Here is an 18,065-nt window from a genome sequence, read left to right as displayed (position 1 = left end):
CAGTGACATCCAAATGTCTCTGTAGTCTCTTGAACACCATACGCTCGACCACCTTCCCTACACATGACGTGAGGGAGATGGGGCGTAGATTGTCGACGTGGGGTGGTTTCCCCGGCTTGGGAATGAAATGCACCTCCGCTTCTTTCCATTCCTTTGGTAACGAACCCTTCTCCCAGGACGCGTTGACGAGGTTTAGCAGTTCAGCTCGGCTTTTGTCGCCCATATTTTTTAGCATCTTGAGTTTGGAGAACCTACGCCCAATCTCTCTCACGTCGTGCGTGGGTAAGGTCTTGGAACACGCCTTCCTGAACCGTATCAACAGCCATCTAGAAGAGACGGAAGCCTACCCCCACACCATGATAGGCTTCCGATCCCGCCTGTCCACGCAGGACGTCATGTTACAACTAAAGAACCAGATCCTCGACGACAACACAAGAAACACCAGAGCCATCCTAGGACTAGACCTGGAGAAAGCATTCGACAACGTCGCTCACGAGTCGATCCTTAAACAAGTGTCTAATCTGAACCTGGGGGAAAGGTCCTACAACTACGTGAGGGACTTTCTGAACGATCGCAAAGCCACCCTCACGGTTGGCGACCTCGAGTCCGAAGAACGAGCCCAGGGAAGTGCAGGTACCCCCCAGGGCTCAGTTATATCTCCGCTCCTTTTCAACTTAGTCATGCTGGGTCTCCCCAGCAAACTACGCGAAATCGAAGGAATCCACCACGCTATATATGCAGACGATATAACGATATGGGCAGACCGCGGCAGTGATGGGCAAATTGAACACGCACTACAAACGGCCATTAACAAAGTGGAAGAGTACCTACAAGGAACGGGCCTCAAATGCTCCCCGAGCAAGTCCGAACTACTCCTTTACCGGCCCACGCGCAGAGGCATGCCACCAAAGAGCTACACAGGACCCCGGGAGTACGAGGAAATCCGCCTGTACACCCAAGACGGAAACGCAATCCCCAAAGTGAACAAGATCAAAATCCTCGGAATGATCATTGAGGCCAACGGAGCTAACGGCGAAACCGTGAGGAAGATCGCAGGCAAAGTCATCAGCGCCACGAGACTCATAAAGAGAATAACCAATAGACACGCGGGCATGAAGGAAGACAACGTCATTCGGCTGATCCACTCATTCGTTGTCAGCCACATCGCCTATGTAGCCGCCTACCACAACTGGTACGTCGCGGAAAAGAACAAGATTAACACGCTCATAAGGAAAACGTACAAGATAGCCCTGGGCCTACCGGAATCGACGAGCACCGAGCTCCTGACTCAGCTGGGCATATACAACACCATAGAAGAAATAGCCGAAGCACAACGCATCTCGCAGCTCGAACGCCTGTCGACCACCACGACGGGAAGACACATTATGAACACGCTCGGCATAACGTACCACAACCAGCACGGCCAGAAAATGCAAATCCCCAACAAAATCAGAGAGACCATTACGGTGGCAACCATCCCAAGAAACGTGCACCCCGATTACAACCGAGGTAGACGAAAGGCAAGAGCCGAGGCTCTGCTCCGTTCATTCGGCAGGGACAGAAACGCGCGCTTTGCTGACGCAGCCGAATATGCGAACGGCCAAACATACGCCGCCGTAGTCATAGACGCAGAATCAAAAATCAGAACCACATGTAGTGTATACACCAAACACTCAGAAATAGCGGAGGAAGTAGCGATTGCGCTAGCCCTCACAGAACAGGAATGCGAAGTCGTACTAAGTGACTCACAAACGGCAGTAAAGAATTATGCCAAAGGTCGAATTTCCAAGGAAGCCATGTCCATTCTGGCCAAAGCGGGCAGATCCAAAACCGCGAGCTCGAGGATCATATGGTTCCCCGCGTACGTCACCACGGAAGGTGACGCGCTCCCGAACCTAAACGAGACGGCGCACCGGACGGCGCGAGACATGACCCGCCGCGCTGAACAGGGCAACGCCTCTCGTACGATAGCGAACGCTTCTCGAGCAGAACGGGACAGGCTCACAAGATACAACGACATCACCAGTGCATATTTGAACGCCAGAAGGATATACCCCCCGCCGAGTCCCAAATTGAACAGGAGGCAGGCCGTCGCCTGGCGACAACTCCAGACAAACACGTTCCCTAATCCATTCCGTCTCAAACGCATCTTCCCAGATAAGCATCAGGACGACACGTGCAAATTGTGCCAGGAAGGACCAGCAACACTCAAACACATGCTGTGGGAGTGCAATGTAGTTATAGGAGGGATGGCAGTTACTCCGGAGACCCTGTCGTCGAGGTGGGCCGCCGCTCTGCGCAGCTCAGACCTCGGAATACAGACGTGGGCAGTCCAGCAAGCCCGTGAGGCGGCGTTGAGGCAGGGCCTTGACGTTCCTCCATGGGAGACCTGAGCCCGGGTCGCGTTAAACCTTGCCGGACGTACAAGAAAGTTGTATCCATCCATCCATCCATGTATGTAACGCCGTCAATTCCCGGTGCGCTGCCTTGATTACTTTCATCGATGGCGGCAACCAGCTCCAGTTCGGTGAAGGCTTCGTCCATCTCGACGTTGCTATCGCCTTCATACTCGTGAGTCGGGTTACCGCTCTTCTCGGTCTTGAGGCATTTACTTGTGAGTTCACGAATGAGCTTCTCCCCGTCCCCGTCGTAACTGTTGATCGTTCTTGTGAGGTCTCGGACGCATGCGCTCTTGCTTTTTAATGGATCTATGAGGTGTCGCAACAGCTTCCAAGTCTTCTTCGTAGACAGTGTGCCTTGCAGGTCATCACACGTCTTCATCCAGTTTTCCCTGCATAGTTGTTCCGCATACTCGGTCACTTGCTTGTTGAGCGCGTGTATACGCCTGCGAAGCTTCTTGTTATGTCTTTGCCTCTTCCACCTTCGAGTAAGACCGTGCCTGGCCGCCCACATGTGACTAAGCCTGCTGTCTACGAAGGGAATTTGCGTGGTAGTAGTAATCTTCTGCGTAAATTTCTTTACAAATTCGCGTTGCTTTTTGGCCCATGCCTCATACGTCTTGGTGTCTTGGTTTTCGTCCTCGCCTTCACTGTCTGCGCTTCTACGTAACCGGTCCCAGTCTGTAATGTTGGCTTGACCCAGTTTCGCCTTGATGTCAGTCCGCCCGAGGGTTACACAAATTATATCGTGATCCGAGCTAAGATTTTCTCCCGTGTTACGCCAAGTTACGTCGAGGTTCCCCCGAACTAGCGTCAGATCAGGTGTGGTGTCTCTGACCGTGCTAGTTCCTGTCCTGGTTGGTACGCCCGGTTCGTTAACCACCTCCATGTCGTGGTCCTCTATAGCTTTAACCAATTGGTTTCCTCTTTTGGACGAATATTTATAACCCCACATCGTGTGGCCGGCGTTAAAATCTCCTAGCACTAAAATCGGTCTTGTTTTTGCTTCGTTAATGCAGTCCAATATGGTGCCTTCAAAGTCAATGACCCTGCTGGACGGTCGGCAATAAGCATTCAGGACGAAAAAGTTCTTGTCCCCCCCCCCCCCCACTCTTCTGCTGTGAATTTCGATGAGCGTATGCTCGCAGCCTCGCTGAGCGGTCACGTGTTGTGTGGCCGCCACGTTGCTGCGGACCAAGATCGCAGTACCCTTTTCGCTAGGGTCCGTATACGTAATGTATCCCGCGAGCTTGGCCCGGCCGTTGGTCTCTTGTAACGCTATGATATCCGGTTTTTGGTCCAATTTATCAACGAATAGTTGTAACTCCCCTATCTTGTTTCTAATACTCCTACAGTTCCATTGAAATAACGTCGCAGTCTCTTTCTGCTTTCCTTTAGTCTTCGTCATTTTCTACTTTTTGAGCGGTAGATTTGCGCACGGAACCGACTTTTCGCGGTCTGACCCGTAAATTAAGCCGTGGTGACTTCATCTTGGCAACGGTGAGATGCTTATTTTTCGCATCCATCGTCATGACTCTAACGGAGAGTTGGCTGCATTTGGCCTCCACATTATCCATTCTTACTGTTAGATTGTTCACTTGCGCAGACATTTGGGAAACTTGGCTGGAGATTTGCGTAAGCATGCTCATGACCGACTCCATTGTCGGAGCAATGGCGGCCTCAGCCTTCTCTTCCTCCATGGCAACCACTGCCGTTTCTGTCTGTGGAGTTTGCGTCACTGACTGCGTCAACGCCGGTGATGTGATCTGCGGCGATGACGTGATCAGCTTCGTCACCGCTGGAGTAACGCTGGTGGTGTCTCTCTTGGGTACATTCCTTTTAACTGCAATGACGTCATTATCACTGTTCTTTGTTCTACTGAGCGTCTCGATACGCTCCATCATTGCTTTTATCTGATTGTTTTGGTTCTTGATTTGATTGTTCTGCCTCTCTATCATCTCCTTGAGTTGCAAACAGTGTCTACACTCGTTGTCTTTGGAAGGGCGGGAGGAGGGGAGGGGAGGGAAATTGCTATTGTCGAGAGCGACGGGAGACCCCGCTGCCCAGCCCACCTGTTTCTCGGCACCGTTGCTCCGCCGGGTCTTCGACTTGGACCTCACCCGCCGTGGTTGCTCAGTGGCTATGGTGTTGGGCTGCTGAGCACGAGGTCGCGGGATCGAATCCCGGCCACGGCGGCCGCATTTCGATGGGGGCGAAATGCGAAAACACCCGTGTGCTTAGATTTAGGTGCACGTTAAAGAACCCCAGGTGGTCAAAATTTCCGGAGTCCTCCACTACGGCGTGCCTCATAATCAGAAAGTGGTTTTGGCACGTAAAACCCCAAATATTATTATTATTATTATTCGACTTGGACCTCGAACGAGATTCTCGCCTGCGAGCCCCAGCTGCCGATGGTGACCTGGTATCCCTCGTGCTTCTCCCTCGCCTGGTCTGGGAGCGGCTGCGACGCCCGCTCGGTGGCTGCCACGCTGTCTGCTGCCACACTGGCCCCCTCGGCTGCTGCCGCTGCTGCTGCACCTGTTCTCGTTGCTGACGTTCCCAACGCCGTTTACGTACGACGTATGGCGTCTTGAATATCGCTGTGCACTCCTTGTCCGCGGTGAGGTGGTTGCCCCCACAGAGGCTGCACTTGGGGTTACTGCAAACGTGGCTTTCTTCAGGATTCTTCATGCCGCAAGCACGGCATATCTTGTCTTCGGGGTTAGGACAAACGTCCATCCGGTGACCGAGGCGACCACAACGGTAGCACATATCGATCTGCTTGCGATACAACGAACACTCGACCAGCAGGTTGCCGTATCTGATGTAGTTCGGGACCTTGTCGCCGTCGAATGCGATGACCACCGTTGTCGTCTTGCCGATGCGGTTGGCTTGCATAGCAGTGGGGTTATACTCTTGAACGATGTAGTCGTTGATTTCTTGAATAGTGTCCGTCATCGGGACACCCCTGATGACGCCCTTAACGGTGCCGTGGGGGGCGGTCTCGTAGGCGCTGACTTCGTGTGCCGTGCCGTTGATAGTGAGGCTTGTGACTGCCGAGTAGCGGTCCGCGTTCTCTCGCTTAGGCGTACTGATAACGACTATGTTTTGCTGTTTGTTCGGGCAAACAACATCTCGCGTCACCTCCTCGCCACTCACATTTGCAGCTGCGACGATGGCTCGGCTGATCTCGAATCTAGATACTTCCCCAATGTCCAGACCTCCCCTGGGACGCATGACGATCTTGATATCTTGCCTCGGCAACACAGGCATCCTCGCTGCCTTGAGTAGCTTGCTCTTGAAATTTTTCCGCTGCGGGCGACGATGCCCGGCAGCCGCCGGTCCCCCGTTGACCGGCGTTAGACTTAGCTTGCTCTCTTGCTCTTGGGTCTTCTTCTCACCGACGACGCGCCAGCCAAACTTCTCGGAAACTTCCTCCGGCATTATTTCTTCACCGTCCACTTCCACACGCATAGCGGACGCCATTTTCTTGAAGCACGTCGCCTCTAGGTCCCCGGCAAGGTCGATGGCCCCACCGGACCACGCCTATGCACGGCCGCTAGGCCCTGCTTTCTTCAGGCTTAGCTCGCAGCGACACTGTGCTCGTAGAAAAAATCCTCCTAAATCGGAGAGAAATGGTTTCGCACCTCAGATTTTGGTATCCACACGGTCCTTGTAACTTCACGGATGCCGTTGTGTGAGACCTTGCATGAGCTGGGGCGAATTACCGGGCCTTTTGTCGAAAAATCGAGGAGCACATGTCTCTTCCGTTGGACCTAGCCTCTTATACTAATAGTGTTAATAGCGTGTTCATTGTGACCGATTCACAAATCTGGCTATGTTGCAGCTTTCGGTGCACAGCAAAAAGCCTTACTTGTTAGTCAGTCCTCTGTTCTGTAATCCTATTGATTTGCCCTCTGTCACACTGTTTATATCTGCTGTTTACTATGTGTGTACATGCCTTTGAAGTTAAATTTCTCTTTCAACGTTGTACATAGCTGCGACGTTACTTTCTCCATCATTTGTTTCTTTTTCGGCATTTCCGCGTGCATCACCATTTCTGCCAAGTAATTTTCATCAGTAATAGCACCTTAATCCGCATAGAAGTTAGGTGGAGTGGCAAGAAGCACATGATTCCAACATCTCAACCTAATCGCCAAGTGAAATGCAACGTAATCTTTGTTTTATATTTGGGACCTCTGTCCTCAGACGTAGTTGTATGATTTTCATTGCTTAAGAATCCGTACTCGCTCGCGATAATTCAAGCAAATACCAACATCAATAAATAAACTTAACACTGCTTTTTCTTTGTTTCATAGAGCCACTTCTTCCCTAGAAGGAAAGAGCATCCTGTCTCTTCAACCGACTCCTCCGAGGTCAGTAGTTTTCCGTTTCTATTCCCTTGTGGATACTACGTTTTAGTGTTAATCTCATACGTGTTTTTTTCGATTTTGTTGGTTTTATATCTCGCAGCTCACTCGTCAGCTGCAAGAGGCTCTCTCGAAGATATCCCATTTGGAAAACGAAGTAGAAGAGGTGAGAGTAGCACTACGCGATCTCTGAAGCATTGGTATAGCCAGACGAGGGAGAAAATGAAAGAAGTCAGGGGGGCAAACAAGACGCACGTCCAGTTTACTACGCTACGCAGGGAAAAGGGGGTTAGGGGACGAAAAGAAAGAACAAAGTAAAAAGAGACAATCAGGGCGTTGCTTCCTGCTGAGGTGCTCAAAAACTATACGGGCGCTCTTTGAGGAAGAAGTACAACAAGCATAGAAAAAACAATATGCAGCTACCACGCACTCTGGGAATCGATGCAAGCGAAGCTTTTCGTGCTGTTCTCGTTGATCGACGATGAGTGGCGATGATAACGGCGAATGTTTAATTTCTTCAACGTTGAGTCTAAGGCGAGAGCGGTGAGTGGAAGTTAAACGCTAACTTTCGTGCAGCCCTGCTGCTAGTCTGCGCAGTACACAGAACACACAGGGAAAGGTGTTTGCCCCAGGCCTTGTTGTGCACCGTACTTCAAAATCTCCGAGAGCGTTGAGCATTGCCATTGCCTCACATGGCGCATCGCGTCGTGGCAGAAGTATGAAATTTGAATTGTATATGGGGCAGTACGTACCAAAACCACAATTGGATTATGAGGAACGCCGTAGTGGCAGAATCCAGATTAATTTTGACACCGAAAGGTTCTTAAATGTGTCCCAGAATCTAAGTGCACGTGCCTTTTCTATTGGGCCTCCATCGAAATACGGCAGCCACGGTCGGGGTCAAACCTGCAACCTCGAGCAACGCCATAGCCGCAAAGCTATTCTAACGGGCACAGACGTGTTTGTTTGATGTGTGACCACTTCCGTAGTGTTGCTTAGACCCTACGGTGCGTTTTAATGCGGCATGCTACTGCACGCCGAGCGTAAGTTGTGCACTTGACAAATTTGCATACTGCTTATATTTAAGAAATATAAGAAACGTACCGTACCATACTTTGAACTTAATTCCTCCCGCTTTCCCGCAACAGCTGTCGTGTCTATAGAAGTGGCTTTTCCTTGCCTTCCCAAGTCACCTGCCCCCTCCCCTCCTTGTATGGAAGCTGTGAACGAAAAGGGGCGGGGCTGTTATTGACTCGTTTAGCGAATGCGGTAGTTCCACCCACCGTCTGGCCTCCTCTCCCCCTCCTCTCTACCATTCTGTCTAGCTTACCTCTTGACTTGAACGTTAGTCGAATGACAAGCGCTGCCATACCTGCAGTGCTTTTGTGGGGGGGGGGGGGGGGGGGCATGGATATTTACAGCTCTCAAAGGGCTAATGTGGCGACGCCCAGGGAGCTCCAGAGGGCACTGTGCACATTCGACGCGGTGCAAAGGTCTAAACGAGTTTCCCGCGTCGCCTTTCTCTGCCGCACTCCTGCGATGTATAAACATCCTCTGAACCACCCGCGGACTCCGTTTCTATAACCGTATCAGTTGCCCTTATTTAAACCACAGTGCTGGAACGTGTCGCCCATATTTTACGGCTCATTTTGAAGCCTTGCACACACATCTCACATTCCAGCACTTCCTAAGTAATTTTCACTAAGGCTTTTTTTCCACATGCGCAGTTTAATTCGACAGAACACTGGCCGTAATTGCTCCACCATTCCGCTGTCACCAGGGTGATATTAGCTTAATTTATCTCAGTAGCGTTCACAGTTTTCCCCAGACGCACTATAAAATCAGCTTTGTTCGTGACACATTGCACTTAAGAACCTAATTATCACTTGCACACGTAATCTCCTGCTAAATGTGTATCATGTGCTAAATGTGTACCTATAACATGACCCTTATTTCGGGAAAATCTAAGCAAGGTATACGTTATTTACACATTCCGCCGAGGTCACCGGAGAAACCAACTCCGAAAAGGGTGTGATCACGTGAACAAAACGAGACCTAAGTAATACTGACGCTTCTAATTAGGCCGCGAACGTGAGAATGTTGTTACAAATGGCATTTAGCGCGGCCCCCTTTCTGCAAAATATAAACTCAGTGTAACCGACATTACGTTGGGGCATTGGGAAGCGTAGATGATAGTGACCGTGCAACATAATTCAACACTCGAGTTCATTTTTTTTACAAGAACTGTATTTATTCCACAGGCATAAAACCTCCGAAAGAAATTTGTCATTCGCTTCCATCGATTTTTTCTAAATCTGATCTCTGTGGCATCTGTAGTTTCCGCAGAGCAGAAGTTAAATTCAGCGCCTTTGATTAGACCCGTTCATAACGCTCGAGAGCAGTTGAATACGTAAGCTCCACGCGCGACACACAAGGGCATGATAGCCATCCTGTCTGACGGGTCCCGTAGCATGGTCGGCGCACACCGGTGCACCATAATTGGAATGCGACGGCTGGTGGCTCCACTCGAATAGCTTGACCGGTGTTAATTACTCGTCGGCATCTAACGGGACCTATTTCTTAGGCACTTTCGCGAACGCGACTCGGTTGTAGACAAATGCAGTAATAGACTAACGTTTTATTTGTTCTCCATTCTTCCATACAGCTTAAAAAGGAGGCTAACGAACAAAAAGTAAGTTTCCGGCGTTTTATGAAAGCAATATGACGTTTAACTAGCAAAGACGCTTACAGGGACTGATATTGGCACCGCGTATTTTGCAGGGCGAGATGTCGATGCTCCAAGCTGCAGTGCCAACAATCCAAGAAGGCATGAGGAACGTAAGGCCACTTGGCGTGTCTTTTGGACAATATCTTGTAACGCACATCTGTGTGTCTTATCGGAGTGCGTTCTCGTCGAATTCTTACAAGCCCATATGTCGATATGGTAGATACAGACCAGATCATAGCATACTGCATCGCCACCACACAAATATCTTCTTTGAAAATGAGCGATTGGGCTCCTTGGTAATGAAGAAAGGTAGCCCGTGAGGGAGTGAGTGTGAGTGTGAGTGAGTGAGTGAATGAGTGAATGAGTGAGTGTGAGTGTGAGTGTGAGTGTGAGAGTGAGAGTGAGTGAGAGTGAGAGTGAGTGAGAGTGAGAGTGAGTGAGACCCGCCGTGGTTGCTCAGTGGCTATGGTGTTGGGCTACTGAGCACGAGGTCGCGGGATCGAATCCCGGCCACGGCGGCCGCATTTCGATGGGGGCGAAATGCAAAAACACCCGTGTGCTTAGATTTAGGTGCACGTTAAAGAACCCCAGGTGGTCAAAATTTCCGGAGTCCTCCACTACGGCGTGCCTCATAATCAGAAAGTGGTTTTGGCACGTAAAACCCCAAATATTATTATTATTATTAGTGAGTGAGTGTGTGAGTGAGTGTGTGAGTGAGTGTGTGAGTGTGTGTGTGAGTGTGTGAGTGTGTGAGTGTGTGTGTGTGTGTGAGTGTGTGTGTGTGTGTGTGTGTGTGTGTGTGTGTGTGTGTGTGTGTGTGTGTGTGTGTGTGTGTGTGTGTGTGTGTGTGTGTGTGTGTGTGGGAGTGAGGGTAGGAGTGTGTGTGTGTGTGAGGGAGTGAGGGTAGGAGTGTGTGTGTGTGTGTGTGAGGGAGTGAGGGTAGGAGTGTGTGTGTGTGTGTGTGAGGGAGTGAGGGTAGGAGTGTGTGTGTGTGTGTGAGGGAGTGAGGGTAGGAGTGTGTGTGTGTGAGGGAGTGAGGGTAGGAGTGTGTGTGTGTGAGGGAGTGAGGGTAGGAGTGTGTGTGTGTGTGTGTGTGTGAGGGAGTGAGGGTAGGAGTGTGTGTGTGTGTGTGTGTGTGAGGGAGTGAGGGTAGGAGTGTGTGTGTGTGTGTGTGTGTGTGTGTGTGTGTGTGTGGGGGAGTGAGGGTAGGAGTGTGTGTGTGTGTGTGTGTGTGAGGGAGTGAAGGTAGGAGTGTGTGTGTGTGTGTGTGTGTGTGAGGGAGTGTGTGTGTGTGTGTGAGGGAGTGAGGGAGTGAGGGTAGGAGTGTGTGTGTGTGTGAGGGAGTGAGGGTAGGAGTGTGTGTGTGAGGGAGTGAGGGTAGGAGTGTGTGTGTGTGTGAGGGAGTGAGGGTAGGAGTGTGTGTGTGTGTGAGGGAGTGAGGGTAGGAGTGAGGGAGGGAGTGTGTGTGTGTGTGTGTGTGTGTGAGGGAGTCAGGGTAGGAGTGAGGGAATGTGTGTGTGTGTGTGTGTGTGTGTGTGTGTGTGTGTGTGTGTGTGTGTGTGTGTGTGTGTGTGTGTGTGTGTGTGTGTGTGTGTGTGTGTGTGTGTGAGGGAGTCGGGGTAGGAGTGAGGGAATGTGTGTGCGGTACCCTGGCAGTATACAAGTAGTGCACTAATTGTATTGTACACTAATTATAAGTAATTCTAATTGTCAACACTTACAACTACACGTGAAAGCTCTAAAAGGCATCCAGTGAAAAAACAAAATCATTAACAATAAGAATTACTTTAAAAGACATTCCGCTGTTCGCGCAAATTGACGTTAAGTATACAATAGTAATTTCGCTTTGTCGTGCATGAGCGGAATAATTGATTTAATTATGCCCAACCACTTCAAAAGGCAGAGATCCTGCATCTGTTAAATATTTTTCCAAATCCAAATTCAATGTGCAACATGCATTGCAAAATCGGAAAAGTCGCTCGAGGGATGGGAATGTGCCTTGCATTCAGAGGCACATGGGTGCTTCAGTAAGCGGGCACCAATTTAATTCGGTTCTCTATTCCACAGGAATGCCACGGCTCCCTCCAGCAAGCTTTTTCCGTTATCAGGGAAGAGACAAACGCTCGTCTGGATGCGGTAAGCACCCTGTAAACTGTCTCAATTCAACGTGCTCGGCTACGTACGACAGTAGCCCAGTGGCTATAGAGTTTTGCTGTCGAGTAGGACGTCATGGGTTCAATACGTGCCTCTGGCGGCTTAATTTTGTTCCACGTCAAAAGCAGAGCCGGCTCAAATCAGCCAATTAGAAGTCGCAACTCAAGGTGAAAGCAGATTTGTTAATAACATAAATTAGACAGCGTCGCGTTGTGCTGCCAGCCTCCGAAGCTACTTTTTCCCTAGCTTGGATTCAAAGCTTCTCTGGATTTTCCCTAAGATTTTATCAAGGTGGGGTTTTTCAATTTTAAAATTTTTTTCTGCAAGTATATTATTGTTTCGATTGTGCGAATAAAAGGCAAATCTTGTTGGAAAGTTACTTCTAAGGTGCTTTCACCTGTTAAATTGTTACACCACTGAAGCTGGAATGATGCCGCTGCAGCAAGTCGGACAACTTTCTGTTGCATGACTGGACTCAGGCAAAATAAAAGCGTAGGTGTGAGAGCTCTCCTGAAAAAAAAGTTGCACATTCTATTTCCTAGTGCAATAGAAAGCCTACAATTCGTAGTGCCCAGGCGTGCAGTGGTTTGTCTAGCAAGCGAGTAGAAATATTTTTTTTTAATTTAATCTGTCGAAGTTTCTTAAAGCAGTACTGACGCAAAAATTTTCGATCTTGGTTTTTGCTCTGTAGTAAGGAGCTAATGACCCAGTAATCACGGCACGAAACGTCATTTGCTTGACAGCTAGACGGGCATTTATTTGGAGTCTTGTTTCTGGCAGCCAGTCCAAGTTTCGGTCTCAGAGAGCAAAGAGATGGCCAAAGAAGAAATGTAAACACAGCCGGGCACGTGATCACACAAAACTCTGACGTACGCCCGCCAGCCCGCTCGTCGGCATGCGAGCTTCGTGTTGCTAATTCGTCTGCTACGTCTGCAAGTGCTCTGTGATGTCGTAGCCATCGTCGTCGTCCTCGTTTTCGTCATCTAGTGACGACGAATTCCTGCAGGCGGGAGCTGCCACCGTATTAGACGGGGTCAACTACTTTTGATTGGATCCACTATACAAAGCAGCGACTCGGTAAGTGCGGCCAGTGACAGCTATCAATATGCGTACGCACTGCTACAAGTAGTACGACCCATTCGTCGAGGGCGCTTTGGCAATGAAGCATATTCCGGCGCGGTACACAAGGTGGGGTAAATAAAAATCGGCACAGCATCAGGCTACGTAGCCTTGGTGGAAGATCATCGAACTGCTCTAAGCTCGGCAGGTTTTGTTTATACCAGGTACGCTCGAAATGAGCAAATCTGCCTGCTCTTCAACGGGGTCCATTGTAAGCATCCAGTGGCGTGCACCAGCTCGGGCTACTTCTGCCGCTCATCGACGCCGACGGTATACATATAGTAAACGAGCAAGCCAGGCGAGCTGGCGATCGCTAAACGGCATAGGCCTAGCTCGTAACAAAGCGCCTATATTCATCAACACAATCAATCTGCACATTTATGTCGCTTATAATTCACTCTACAATTAGTTTCCCCGACCCCGTTGGTAGCGATGAGAAAACACGCTAGCCAGGCGAGCCGCTTGGCAGAGACGATTGCTGCGGCGCGTGCGCTGACTGCTTGCGAGTCAAAATCACGTCAGTGATTTACTATTTCGTGCAACGTTTTGTGACATGCGCACTTTCGAGGTCACTTTACTCTGAGTTATATCGTGTCGGAAACAAATTTTAGCTGATTTTCCGCGCGGCCATCGGCGGCGAAAAAAAGAACATCGGGGCTGTCGGAACGGCGATGAACTTGCTCGCAGAGCCCGCCCCGATGGCAGCGCAAACTCGTGACGTAGTGTTTTCTCGCTTGTTTACATTCCTTCCATAATGTCGATGCCGCTAAGTACTACGCTTAGCGGTTGGCTGCGCGCACACGGACTTTAAAATTGATTGATTATGTTCCAAGCTATATTCGCCGTTTATATTTTGCAGACCTTGTGTGTGTGCCCACATAAATCGATCTCGCAGGTTAACTCTACTCTGAATTTTTGTGTCAGTACTCCTTTAAAGCTGTGTCTGAAGCACGAGGACACTGACTACCGAATGCAATGGCGATCTCGGAGGCCATGCGTAAATGCACCACTCCATTTACCGTGGCACGGTTCGTTTGCACAAAGCGACGCCACGTTTCAACCCGCACCAGTTGGAAACAGGGAAGGAATTGTTCTCCCGCGAAGGAAATTTACCAGAGAGAGAGAGGAAATAATGCAGAGAAAAGCAGGCAGGTTAACCAGAGGTAGTTCCGGTTGGCTACCCTGCGCAGGGGGAAGGGTTAAGGGGGGTAAAAAAGAAAAACAGAGTGGAAGGGGAAGACAGAAAGAAAGGGAGACAAGCGCGAACAAAGCGCGTACACTACAGAGCGGTAGGGGCGGCATTCTTAGTGTCTGTCGTGAAGCCCCGTAGACCACAAAAACCTTAATAGCGTGAGTAGGGCCTTCAACGCGGATGTCCTTTCGGAGCATTGGCCTAAAGCTTTTAGTTCTGAAAGTGGACGGTTGTCCACCTGGTCCAGTACTCTGCACATCACTTGTCCCTGAGCACTGTATCGCGGGAAGACACAGATAATATGTGCGAACGTCTCGTCGATGTTACAGGAGTCGCACGTGGGGCTGTTGGCCATTCCAATGAGGAAAGCGTATGAGTTCGTAAAGGCAATGCCTAGCCACAGACGCTAGAGCATGGTCTCTTCACGTCGTGGTAACCCAGGCGGGAGGTGCATCCATATGTCTGGAGACAACGAACGCAACCGACACATGGTCAAAACATTTGAGTCCCACAGGGGCAAAATACAGTCATGGGACATCAATCGCAGCCCAGCCGCAGCATCTGTTCGCGAAATCGGAATGAAGACTCGTTGGTCACTTTCATGTGCAGATCGGGCGGCTTCGTCGGCGTGGTCATTCCCGCTGATGTTACAATGTCCTGGAAGCCACTGAAAGATTATGTTGTGTCCCTTGTCATAGCTTTGATGATATATGTGCCGAATTTTCAAGGCTAGTTGTTGATTGGATCCGTGGCGCATTGGGCTTCATATGCACTGAAGGGCTGCCTTGGAGTCAGTAAAGACTGTTCATTGTTGCGTTGGCTTCTGCTTAATGAAATCAAGTGCAGCACGGAGCGCCGCGAGTTCTGCACCCATCGATGTAGTCACACATGAAGTCCTTAATTTGATTTCCTCAGATTTTGTCGGGATCATGACTGCAGCAGCAGAGCTGTAGTGTTTTACTGAACCCTCTGTGTATACATTTTGCCAGAATCTGTGCACGTTGTGAATGTGCTCCAAAGTTGCTTGTTTCATAGCTTGCAATGACTCCTGAAATTGTCAGTTGCACTTACGGCCGGTTCAGGCACCACAATGGATCTGACAATCGTGTAGCGGGCGTAAATTGTGATGGCAAGTAGGACTGATGTCTTACAATAGTTTTAGCAAAAGTTGAAAGTGGCCTTTTTGCTGGCAAGCAAGCAAGATGGTGTGAGGGAATCCGAGTCAGGTGTCGGATGTGCGCTCTCAGGACATCTGTATCAATGTAGACTGTCAAAGGAGCGTCTCTGGCTATGGCCACTGTCGCAATCGATGATGTAGTTTTGGGAAGACCGAGACAAGTCCATAGTGCTTGGGTTTGCACGTTCTGGAGTTTGCGAATATTCGTAGTGCAATTATTTCCTAGTACAGGTAAGCTGTACCGCAGGAAGCCCAAAAACAGTGCTTTATGTAGTTGCAACATTGAGGGTACTGCTGCGCCACAGGACTTCCCGCCGAGAAACGCAAGAAGGTCCACAATGGCGGTCAAACGCTTTGTCATGTACGGGATGTGAGGGCTCCAAGACAAGTCTCTATCGATGATGACGCCAAGAAATCAGTGCGTTCGTCTATATCGTATAATTTGGTCATTGATCCGCAAAGCATTCGGGGCCATCGCTTTGCCAGTAAAAGCAACGAGCGCACATTTCTGAGCGGAAAGCTCCAGGCCTTGTCGTCTTATGTATGTTGACACAGCCGTTGAGGCTTTCTGAAGTCGTACGCGGACTTGTACACGTGTCACTCCTGAAGCCTGCAAATGTAATCTGCATATAAGGAGAGCTGAACGGCTTGCGGTAACGAATCAGCGAGACCAACGAGCACCAAGTTGAAAAGGCTAGGACTGAGTACTCCACTTTGCGATACACCGCGACTGGTATAGCTAGACGGCCTTGGTCCGTCTTCAGTCAAAATAAAGAAATATCTTCCATTCAAATAGTTGTGTATCCAGAGAAAGCTGCGTCCACAAATCGCTACAGCTTCTAAGTCGTCCAGAATTGCATGATGATCTACATTGTCGTACGCACCTTTAACATCAAGGAATAGGGCCGCAGTGATTCATTTGAGGTGTTTCTGATGTACGTATGTTACCAGGTCGATAACGCTATCTATTGACGAGCGACCGCGTCGAAAATCAGCCATTACCTCTGGATAGACGTTTTAAAATTCCAAGTACCATTCTAACCGTGTAAGGATCATTCTCTCCATTACCTTGGCGACACAGCTGGCCAGTGCAATTGGACGCTAAGATGACCATTCTAACGGGGATTTGCCAGCCTTGAGGAGTGGAACAAACCGACTGTATTTCCACGTTGTAGGGACAGGCCGTCACGCCATGATGCGTTGTATAGGCCAAGAAGAGCATCTCTGGCGTCTTGACCTAGGTTTGCATGCGTAGAATATGGGATGCCGTTGGCTCCTGGTGACGAAGATCGCCTGCACCCAGCAAGTGCGGCCTCCAGTTCTTCGATGGAGAAAGCAGCGTCCATACGAGGATCTCGGGAGAAAGGGGGCACAATGGGAATAGGTGCGCAAGATGAATACGTGAGCGGTGGACCCGCGATCCTTGCGCACTAATCTTCGGCTACCTCGATTTCTCGGCGTCCTTGATGTGTGGCTAGAGACTTAAACGGACGACGCCGTTGAGGAGCTGTTCGAAGTCCACGGATTGTTCTCCAGACAACCGACAGAGGTTTAGTTCAGTTGAGTTTTAATTTCCCAGAAGTACAGTGGCTAGAATGGGGAAGTGTAGCCAACAGCACGCAGCGCCTACGGGGCGCATTGAAGCCGCCGAAAGCGGAACCTAATGTGGCGCGCGGTGACATTTACACAATAGAAATACAATACGATAGATATACGGAAACACATGAAAAAACAATAAGAGTGAAGGGGGAGCGAAATGCAGCCATAATGAAGCACAGAGCGTTATGGGGATACAATAGGTACGAGGTCCTCCGAGGCATGTGGAAAGGTGTAATGGATCTATAACTTAATTTTGGAAATGCGGTTGTTTGCGTTAAATCAGGGGTACAATCAGCACTCGATTGGAAACAAAGGTCAGTGGTTCCCCTCGCATTGGGCGCTCACGGGAAGACTACAAATGAAGCTGTGCAGGGTGACATGGGGTAGACTAGTTTGATGTGAGGGAAGCTCGCAGTAAAATTATGAAGAACGGCTGAGGAATATGAAAGAAAGTAAATGGGAAGGGAGAATGCTGAGGTATTTGTACAGGAAAAATATTGATTCACAGTGGAGGAAAAGAACCAGGAAGCTTACCACTAAGTATGCGGCCTCTAGGGTGGGCAACATAGCAACAAATAACTTCAAGCGGAAAGCAAAAGAGGCTGAAATTATCTCATGCGGGGCGGCAGTGGCAAAGAAACCTGCCATGAGTAACTACTTAAGAGGAAAAACGAAATCAGGACAGGGACAATTTATGGTAACTCAAAGGGAAGCTCATTACTTTTATAATCGAGATGGAGATGCCTTAGAACACGCACCTATAAAGCGGTATATAAGAAGGAAGAAGCATGTGCATGCTGCGGTAAAGCTAGGGAAATTATGGAGCATGTTTTATTAGAATGTGAACATCGAGTTAAGCAGCACTGGCCTGCTTGAAGCCCTTGGGTTCAGCAAGAGCAGTGTAAAAGTATACATGTCCGCAACAGGGATTAGTAAGAGGCGATGGGAGGATTGGTGGAAGAAAGGTAGGGAAACGACAAAAAACGGACACGTACAAAAGCACAGTTCGCAATAGGGGAACAGAAAATTTGGTTGTGGGAGTTCGTACTTCTAGTTCTTTTTTTGACTGTTTAATGCAGGTAGGTAGTATAATAGCGACAGCTTGGTGGCGCAACCCACCGCCCCGTTCCAAAGGGGATGCTCATAACATCCATCCATCCACGTCGCCCGGTGCGAGTCGCGCCGGCTCTGCTGCTTCAGTAACGCCACGCGTCTGGACGTGTGGGAAGTAACGCTCATTTCTTTTTCGGATGCAGCAATTTTAAAGCGTAGAAGAGCGCACGCACAAACGACTTGCCGGCTGAAAGTCAAGATATCGCTTTACACT

General features: G+C 49.5%; 1 protein-coding gene across 7 annotated transcripts in view; it reads left to right on the top strand.

The window, feature by feature from the left end:
* LOC139051089 (uncharacterized) overlaps nt 1–18,065 on the top strand; it is a 53,030-nt gene that overhangs the window by 27,591 nt on the left and 7,374 nt on the right. For 5 of the 7 annotated variants that reach the window (XM_070528176.1, XM_070528177.1, XM_070528174.1 and 2 more), the window contains 5 exons: nt 6,719–6,775; nt 6,873–6,935; nt 9,435–9,461; nt 9,551–9,607; nt 11,565–11,633. In XM_070528176.1, coding sequence (XP_070384277.1) covers nt 6,719–6,775; nt 6,873–6,935; nt 9,435–9,461; nt 9,551–9,607; nt 11,565–11,633 — 273 coding nt within the window. The remainder of the gene's footprint in view (nt 1–6,718; nt 6,776–6,872; nt 6,936–9,434; nt 9,462–9,550; nt 9,608–11,564; nt 11,634–18,065) is intronic. The other 2 variants (XR_011509225.1, XM_070528175.1) reach the window with 1 other exon arrangement.

Source organism: Dermacentor albipictus, chromosome 10 (genome assembly GCF_038994185.2).
Source record: "Dermacentor albipictus isolate Rhodes 1998 colony chromosome 10, USDA_Dalb.pri_finalv2, whole genome shotgun sequence".
NCBI classification, from domain to species: Eukaryota; Metazoa; Arthropoda; class Arachnida; order Ixodida; family Ixodidae; genus Dermacentor; species Dermacentor albipictus.
Note: the sequence above shows the minus strand (reverse complement) of the source record. Positions and strands in the feature narration are given on the sequence as shown.